The 9,650-nt window shown below is 39.7% G+C and overlaps 1 protein-coding gene across 4 annotated transcripts in view; it reads left to right on the top strand.

Moving 5' to 3' along the window:
• Window positions 1–9,650, top strand: part of si:ch211-26b3.4 (connector enhancer of kinase suppressor of ras 2) — a 74,090-nt gene that overhangs the window by 41,570 nt on the left and 22,870 nt on the right. For 3 of the 4 annotated variants that reach the window (XR_004948520.1, XM_024283392.2, XM_024283394.2), the window contains exons 10-13: window positions 3,484–3,611; window positions 3,717–3,928; window positions 6,887–6,973; window positions 7,694–7,902. Coding sequence is in view for 3 of the 4 variants with exons in the window: in XM_024283392.2 (XP_024139160.1) it covers window positions 3,484–3,611; window positions 3,717–3,928; window positions 6,887–6,973; window positions 7,694–7,902 (636 nt within the window). In the remaining variant the exon portion in view is untranslated. The remainder of the gene's footprint in view (window positions 1–3,483; window positions 3,612–3,716; window positions 3,929–6,886; window positions 6,974–7,693; window positions 7,903–9,650) is intronic. The other variant, XM_024283393.2, reaches the window with a different exon arrangement.

The raw sequence follows: 9,650 nt of genomic DNA, 5'->3' as shown, positions 1-9,650 counted from the left end.
AAAAATCAGAGAAGTGAAAAAACAGCTTAACTGTACATTATAACTGTATTTCAGGCACTCTGCGCACTTCAGTTTTAAAAATGTTCCTGTATTTTTACACTTAAGAAGCAAACACTCAGAGAGCACATGTGCAGTCACAACGCTAAGCCAAGTTTTCAAAGGATGAGCCGTGCATCTGTGAAGTTTAGCACAAATGTGGCGTGCATCCAGTTGGATTATACACGGATCAACAAAGGAAACAGTTTATTTGTCCAACTTATCTTGTGATTTCAGTCTTTACTAAAAGTTCTGTGAAAATCGCATTGCAGCCTCTCCTGTCAACGACTTGTATGGCAGTCAAAAATGTTCTATAGATGTAAAGACGGGTAACACAGTGAAGAGGTGGAGCTCTGATTTGAAGGTTGCTGGTTCGATTCCTGCCTTTCCTGCCCGTTTGTTGAAGTGTTCTTGGGTAAATTAATGAACCCCACTTTTCCTCTGGTGGTTACAGGTCGGCGCCAGTGTTCAGGATCTAAGGCGGCCTCACATAGATGGACACTTTATTAATCTCAAGGGAAATTGGTGGTGGTAGGCAACACATACAAGACATATTGCCTAATGGTGGGCAGCAGCCACTCAAATCACCCAGAAATTCACATGAGCAGAGTACAGGAATGATGTCAAAATCAAGTGTCTTCGATCTGTGTTGAGGTACAACGGCATAGTTTGAGGTACAAGCAAAAATACATCAACTTTGATTTAACAGAGACAAAAAGGTCCACACAAACCGACTCCCTAACATCCAGCCTGGCGGTGGCCGTGCGTCATCGCACAGGACTCTATGATACAGACTTGGGGGCCAAGAAAGAGAGTCAGAGGAAAATCTATGGAAATGGTCAAGGAGAGGGGAAGAATGCAGGTTTCCATTACAACAGGCTCTGCATATGGCAATTTCAGCAAATTGTTTTGTTTGGTCGGGGAGTGTGCCCCAATTGGCCCAGTAGTATTGTGTGTGCTAAACATTCTTACTCCCAACTCAACACATGGACATTCGGGCACTCGCCCCGTCCGTTTTTGACGTTTTGGATGTCCACAACTCGTCGGTTTTTGACGTGCTCACTGTTCCCATTAAATCACTGGTACCCAACCCTCGGGACGCGGTAACAGAGGTGAACCGATACCAGGTTAGGGTACCAGTATCATGTTAGGCTTAAGGTATCGGTCCAGTTCGTGTCCCTGTACTGGTCCACGTCCTGAAGGATGGGGATCCCTGTCAAATGTATGTATTTTTTCCCTGTCTGTGCCCCGGTACCAAGCTGCTCTCGGACCGGTACCGGTTTACAGCCTGGAGGTTGGGGACCCCTTATTTAATGGGAATAGCCCGCATGTCAAAAAACGATGAGTTGGAGACACCCAAAACATCAAAAAGTGACGTTCAGGAGACCTGAACCATCCGTCCATATATGACGATATATTTGAGAATGCATTAGTGTTGGAATTAGACTGTAAAAGGTTTTAGGCCTTTGAGGAAGGTAGAACAGTTCTTTACAAGTATACACCATTTGAAGATGTACCATGGTTTTCTGAGTTAAATGATGATAAGTTAAACATATCTGTAAAGACTCTTATTCATCCACGATGGTTTCATGGCAGGAAACGTTTTTAAAAACCATTTGGACCTTCAAGATGTTTGGCATCTTATCCAAGAGACTTCCTCAGTTCAAAATAGTGAATCTTGTTAAAAACTCAAGTATTTACGCTAGATATTGCATTTGGAGAAAAGTTTGAGGTTAGTAAATAACTTTTAGCCTCTAACAAGATTAAATTAAGTACATTTGATTTAAACAATCTTCAATACCCATAAGGTCAAAACATCGTTGGCTGTGATAAGCTAAGAAAACCACTGAGGTGACTTGAAGTTCAATGAAAATTCTTTAGTGTAGCTTAGAAGGAGAAAAAAAACTATAGTTTGGTATTTTCAAAGAGTTAAAATTGTTTTTTAAATTCCCAAAAAGTATTTACAAAACCAGCAGTGGATGGAGTTTATTTTTCTAGACAGAACATTCTGTTTCTTAGTGCTATAGGATTTCTTTATAATCATGCTCAATTAGAACCTAGTTTTGTGGCCAAGCTGTTTCTTAAATCAGTTTCAAATGTTGCAATTTTACAATTAAAAATGTATTTAATTTTTTTTAAACAAGTTTTGTGACTTTGACCAAAGTAGCTTCCATGAAATTCAATCTCAAACTCAAATTTCTGACTTGTAAGCCACAAAAACTGAACCCTAAAAGATCTATTGCACGGTTTTATGACATTATGAACTTTTTAAAAGATCATTTTATAAACCCTTTAACACCAGACATGTTGCTGGTGACATCTAAGTGTTGCATAATGGTGTAAAGCCGCTTTTCTCAGAATCAGCTTTTCATTTGTTGATTGTGTAAACACTTCACTACAGTGAAGTGTTGCATATCAGCTGCTTCAGAATCTACTGGAATATCATTAATTACGTTTACGGTTGTGGTAGTCAAATAAGTTCCAATGTTAAAGAGTTAACTTGTCTGTTTTCATAAATGAAAAAACTAAACTGGTTCTTAAAAAAAATCAAAGGAAGTTGTTGAACTTGAAACCATTCAACCCCAGTTCCATAAGTGACACTGGTATTGTTAATTAACAATCTCTGTGTGCGTTTATGATATAAAAGTACATCATTGAAGCCTTTGGTTGTGAGGGATTAGCTGAGTGAATCTGTATATAGTTCTGTGTGAACACAGTGAGAACCAAATGGTTTAAGTGCTGTTTGGACAGGATGGAATCTCGCCTGCTGTGGAAGTCCCATTGCTCTCTACTTCTTCCCTTGGGCCCCTCTCAACTCCCTTTCTGTGTTGGAAGCAGTGGGCTATAATCACCAAATGACTGTTTTCTCCACACGGCACAGAACCCCAACCTCACTCTTTTTTTGTTTTCCTTCAAGTTCTGAGAACATTTTTGTGGTGACTTCTTTTCAGACGCCTTTGTTCAAGAATACCAGGCCTAATAGAAAACAGTCTTTTGATTTTGGGCTGAAAGTGCAAGAGATATAAATCTTAAATCGTTTTTTTCACAAGCAAACGAATAAAATAAACATCCCAACATAAAGAACATATTCTTGAGCCAAGCAAAGACGGGGGATTTACAAACTTTCCTTCATCCTTAAATTCTCTCGTAAAGCGTGATGCACAGCGGATGGGAGGGTGGATGGGCTGAGAGGAAAAGCGAGGAGAGTATGGGTTGTCATGGGAACAGACATGGAGAACACTGCATGAGTGAAGAGGTTTGAGACAAAGTGATAGAATAATGAAGCAAATGAACCTGGGACAGTCTGCGCTGTCAGACGGGCATGAAGAACGGCGTTCGGCGTTGGTGGCGGATCAAAATAGATGTCAGGATGTTCCGTTACAGAAGAAAATGTTTTTTTATAAACGTTGGGGGAAAATGTTCATTCTCTCTGTGTTCTCCCTCCAGCCGGTTCCCACCAGCCCCACCAGTTCTTCCCCCACACCCGGAGGAACACTGGGCATGTCCAAAATGGACGCCCCGAGCATGCAGGACGTCTACATCCTCTCTCCCGTCTCTGGACTCTACAGCACCAGGTCAAACACACACAGAGGTCTCGATGGGGATCATTATGATGATTATTTTGATGACAGGGATGATGGCGATGATGGCTCTGATGGTGACAGTTTTTCTTTCTGCAGGGAGGAGATGGGTCTAATGTCATGTGACGATATCAGTCGCTACAGCATGAGCTCCCAATCCGGCTCCAAGGGTTCAGAGGCCGTCAGCTATTTTCTGGATCAGGACAGCGGTCAGTACTTCTCATTGCTGGAAGGAGACGGACCTCCGGGGCCGGACTACGACCGAGGCCGCAATACAGGCGTGCGGCGGCGAGACAAGACCCCGACGCACGGTAAGATAGATGGAGGAGCCGCTGGGTTTGATGTGTGAATCTGCACGTTCACCTCATCACGTCGTCAAACCTCTCGACACCTGCTTGCTTCACGGGTCTGCTTCCTCATGTCTTCACCTGGGACGCTCCTCCCTTTTGCAAACAAAGCCACAGTCGATGGAAACGCTTCTGCCCCACCACCTGTGTCCACCTCTTGTCTCCAGACAGCTTCCAGATCATTGTGAAGTGCACAGCTCTGTCAGTCTATCAAGGGACCAAAGCGCCATATGACAAGCAAGTAAAGGGTCACGGAACCAAACAACCAACCGCCTTGTCTCCTTCCTTTTATTAATAAATATGCTAATCTTAGATCTCTACCAGCTGTTTGCAACAAGACTCAATATACCCAACAATTTCTTTAAAGTAAAAGCTGTAAAAACCCCTCCAAAAAAGCTTCCCAAACAAAAGCTCTCTAAACTAAAAAGTTTACTTTTGAGTTTCCACATGTAAGTATGTGCGAAACTAGACTATTATCCAAGAATCAACAAATGACCTTTTCCAAATAACACACAGCCTTTTCACTGTTTGAAATGCATTAAAATGACAAACTTCTTCATGACAACTTCAAAATACCAATAATAAACCCCAATGTCACAATAACCTTTGTAAATTGTAAAAATGAAAGATTTTATTGCAGTGCTTATGTTCAGTCAATCCAATATTATATATAACCTTTATTTGTCCAATTTTTATTCATAAATCATCAGGTGGGATTTTTATATCATATAGACAAAATGAATAGTGTGAATATTAGAAAAAATAAAGGTCAGACTCTATTTTTTTATTTCTTTTACAGCTTAAAATCCCAAATGGATCATTTTTGATCTATTTTCAAAAAGTTTTAGTGGTCATTTAACTATAATTAGGCAGTTTTTACCCAAGATTTAAAAACCCTAATTGTTTTCTAAGACATAGTTTCTGTAGAAGGGCAGAAGTTGGATGGGGATGGGAATGTATGCGTGTGCATTTTCCCATCATTCCTTTGTTTACACTCTCTCCCGCTAGCTTACAGCCCCTCAAACCCCAACCTAACATGACAAAAATGGCGAGCAACATTGGAGCTATCCAGCTGTACATTTCTGAACATGATGTCAGCTCAGACGAGGAAAACGAAGATGTTCTTGGATCTATTTGTCTGCAAGTGGATGCATCTGAATGGAGCTGAGCAGAGAGTACAAAGTCATTCCAACTGCATTTTTTTCTGCTCCAGATTCAGAAGAATTTAAATAAAAAATACTCAGAAATGTAGTTTAAAGCTTAATTTTCTTTATTTAAGTCTTTCATCTTGAAAGAGATGCCACAAAAACAGGATTTTCAATTCAGATTGGACATATTTGGTTCGCTTAAAGTTAACCAGAGGTCTTTTTTCCCCGACAATCTGGAATAAAATTTCAGCAAACTCTGGTCCAGGACCTTGAACCGCTTTCGGACCAATCTTTCGAGGTGAATCGTTTCCAATCGGACTGAACTTCAATTCACTCGGAATTCCTCAGTCTGAATACGATCAGCTGAACCAAAACAGCCACCCTAGGCGGTCGATAGCAGCAATGCAACAGCATCGTATTGAAATGTGATCGGATGAATGCAGGCTTATCAAAACAACTTTTAACGTGATACGCATTGCTTTTCAACAATTTATAGCGTAACTTGTAGCCATAGCATCCTGGTTACTAGCTCGCGGCATACCTTCGCCGTTCTAAAGTAGCACTAAAAAGTGTTGAACCTGGCTGTCCTACAGACGCTCAAAATTGATCTGCGAAATAAATAGCTTGAACAAGTGAACAATCCTGGCAAGGATTTGCAAACCTCACCACCTCTATCTTTCTCTTTTTGTTTTGACCCGCCCCCATAACTGCTGGCCAATGACTGAAGAGATGTTTAGTCACATGGCTTTGTTTACAAGCGTTGGTCAGGAACAGAAACCTCCAGCAGTCTGAATACAGACCTGCAAGGTTAAGGACTCGATCCGAAACAAATTAAGCAGATCAGGTTCAGAATAAGTAATTTTTTCAGTCTGAAAACACCTTAAGTTTTAAAAGAAAAAAGGATAAACCATGTTTTCAGAATATAAGTTGCAGTTTTTTCATAGTTTAACCAGGGGTGCAACTTGTGCTCTGGAGCAACTTATTTGTGTGTTTTTTAGAAGCTCATATATTTTCCCAGTAAACACCGTTGTCCTTTAGCTGTTGTTTCCTCTAACAACCGCTAGAGGGCGCTGCATCTGAAGTATTTGGTACTGACAGTACAGAAGAAGTGTCGTCCAAAACAAACATGGAAGAGAATCTTTTTTTTTTTTTTTTTACTCTTCAACTTATTTGCGTTCTTGTATTTATTTATTTATTTTTACCTACACTGGGCTTGGCGGATTTGTTCTGAAATGTCCGACTTTTCTCCCAAAAGTGCGACTTATATTTGGTTTTCTTCTTCTTTTTTTTCTCTTGCGTCGTATACTCCGGTGCGACTTATACTCCGGAAAATACAGCAATGAAATTTGTGTTTTTAACACTTCTACCCACAACTCAGATGAATATTTCTAATGAACTCATGCCCCTCTGCAGAAACTAAGTCCCAAAAAAGACAGGTTATTTAATTTGGGCTAAAAATGGCATAATCATAAGTAAAAGACCAATAGAAATGCTTTCCACAGCGCTCCAAAGATAATCACAATTGGTCCTTAAATCGACTTAGTTGTGTTACAGCACAAGATAAAAACTTAAAAGTAAATTAAAATTTGTCTAAATTCTGGTTTATGCCAAAACCAGCCCTGGCGCTCTGCTTGCAAGTCTCAAAAGTCGTCTGAGAGTCCTGCCCTCTACCTGCACACTCCGTGTGTCACCTGTCCACCCCCTCCAGCTGTCCTCCACGCTGTCTCCCAGCCCCCTCCTCCCCAGTGGCCAACTTTCTGATTGCTGATTCCAGGTGACCTAAGACCAGTTTCCATGCCTCCTGAATATAATTGGATGGGAGAGGCGAAGGAACCCAGCATGGGCAAAAGAGGGAGCAGAGGTACAAGCACAAACACACACTCGCGGGCCGCACAGCCGGGTCACACCGGTACCATGCTCTCTGCTCCATACTCGGCTTAACGCATCTCAGCTCATCCTCTGGTTCTCCATGGTGCTGTGGTAGTGTGAAGATACATATCTTGCTAGCGTATGTATCTGATAGTGATGGCCAAACACAAATGCAAGGGATTTGCATTGATCCAGCCATTCTGGAAATGACAATATGTCCATTCCTATGTGGTTTCAACCTCAGGAAAAACTTTTCACTGAACCTTAATCTGTATTCAACCAAGGATCCTTCAGGTTGCCATTAAAAACTCTATGAATAATATTAAAGCTCAGCACTACTTACTGTATGGTTCTGCTTTTTTCTGCCTTTCCTTTTTTGGCCTCCTAGTTTTTAAAATGTCTGGATTAAAAAAAAAAAACAAATGAATTGAGAGGCTTTTATCTCTGGAACCAGAACAAAAGTTTCTGAAACAGATGCGATTTAGTGGCGCTGCCCTCCAAATCAACAAAATGACTGCAGATTATAGCTTAGGTCCCTAGCTGTGATCCATATCACGTCCTGGAGCTCTAATGCACTTTTATCCCCTCTCTCGATGGCTTTTTATCTTTGTCTGCTCGACCTCAGCTTCTTCTACTCCGGGGTGCACCTCGAACCCACCCCACGTCTTCTTTGAATCCACCCGTCTTCTTATGTCTCCCACCCTCTCCTCAGACTCAGACAACTCCCTGCTGCGCTACCTTAGCGACGACAAGATCCTGGTTATCGAGGAGGAGCCCGAGGGTCCCAGCAGGGAGAGCCGGCGGGACTCCACCAGGCGCTCGCGCCGCAAGAGCCGCAATCCCAGCAGCCCCAGCTTTCCCATCAGCCCTTCCATGCTGTCCTCTACTCTCCGACTTGACCAGCCGCCAGAGCCTCTGCCTGTACGTACATGAGCTCATTTTGTTTTTAAAATCTACTAATAAAAAAGTAAAAAAAAAAAACTAAAATGTTACCACAAAATTGAATTAACTACAAATAAATAAACCAGAGGACACGAATAACTTAACAGGCCAAACACCAATTATAAACACAAAAAATAATAACAAGGATTTTGCTCTGTCGGCACAAATAATTACAAGTTTGCACTTTCGCGCTCCTGCTGTTTCTAGCTGCATTAGGATATGTCTGAGTCAATGTTTTAAACTATTGCTTTGCTTTTCAAGGAGGATCAAAGGATGCAGATTTTGTATTGATGCTGAAATCCTTTTGTCATGGTAGACGGTACAAATAGCAAACCATTAAATGACTTAGGACAATTTTTTGTGGGATTTAAAACAAAGTAATAACATTTTTGTGTACATTAATTTTAATGCTAAAGCATAGATTTCGGACTTAATATATGTATATATATTTTTAAAGAGTTGCAGAATGAGCTTATCTTATCGGAGTTGTTTCTTCTTCGTTTCTCTTGTTCTTGTCAAAATCAAGAATTTCTTGGTTATATTCAAGAGCATTTTTTAGGCTTTTCATTCTCCTGAACTTAAAGCTGCTCTTCCAGCTCAGTATAGACACCATGTGTGGTGAGTTTTGGTAATTCTCCTTATAAGAGAAAGAAATAACATGGAATCAGGACAAAAACATGCCCATTTTGATTTTAAAACAGAACTTTTTTGGAGTTTTTATTTCAACACTGACTTTTTTCTATCGATGATGATGAGAAAAACACAAACCTAAAGAGATGATGCGTTCACGCGTTGTCGAAATGATCAGAAAAATGCCCGTTTGACTTAGAAATTACACTTGAACTTGAGAAAAACAACAAACCTTAATACATAAATAAATAAATATGAATGCAGAATAACTTTATGAACTTAGATAGAGGTCAATGTTTCTATATTGCACCATTTATGGAGAGACACTTGAAATACAGGGAAAATCAAATAATAATTATCGATGTAATTTATTCTAGTTTGACAGACCAGATTAACCCTCGCACAAAATGTTTAATGTATTGTAACCTTTCAACTGTTAATGTGATCAACGTAGTTCCAGTAGATTCTGAAGGAAAAAAGGAACCATAGTTTGCCCACCTCTGCACTGGCTGGAGACACAGAAATGAGCGAAAATCTGAACCAAATTCAGACTAAAAATAGCCCTGTGAGCATATACTGTAGGTAATACTGTGATCTCTGGTTGATTTCTCATGAGAGAGAAACATATTTGAACAAATGGAGAATAATCTTTAAAAAAAACAGTAAAATTTAGTGAAAAATTTTTACAATTTTAAAATGTTTTTTTTTTAAACAAGTCTTCTAATAGGGTCAGACAATTGTCACACCAAGAATTCTCATTTTAATCATAAATTCTTGATTAAATTAATAAAAATAATGAAAAGAAAATATCGATAAGACAGAAAGTACGTCAATTTTTCTTTAAACAAGCAACTTTTTATATTATTAAGATTCAGCTTTTCCAATAAAATCCTTGAATGTGTTAACTTTACCTTGTGAAGAACAGCATTTGCCCTTTGAGTAGCTAAAAGTCACGACAGCAATTTCAAAATTATGAATAATTCTTCTTTTTTTTTAGGTTTAGCGACTCCAAAAATGTTTAGAATCTAACAAACTTAATAAAAATAAATATCTGTTGTTAATCCTTTACAGGATACTTGAAATATTAGAGCAACGTA

The sequence above is a fragment of the Oryzias melastigma genome, linkage group LG10, assembly GCF_002922805.2.
Source record: "Oryzias melastigma strain HK-1 linkage group LG10, ASM292280v2, whole genome shotgun sequence".
NCBI lineage: Eukaryota > Metazoa > Chordata > Actinopteri > Beloniformes > Adrianichthyidae > Oryzias > Oryzias melastigma.
The sequence above is the reverse complement of the archived record's forward strand: the minus strand, read 5'-3'. Positions and strand labels throughout refer to the sequence as shown.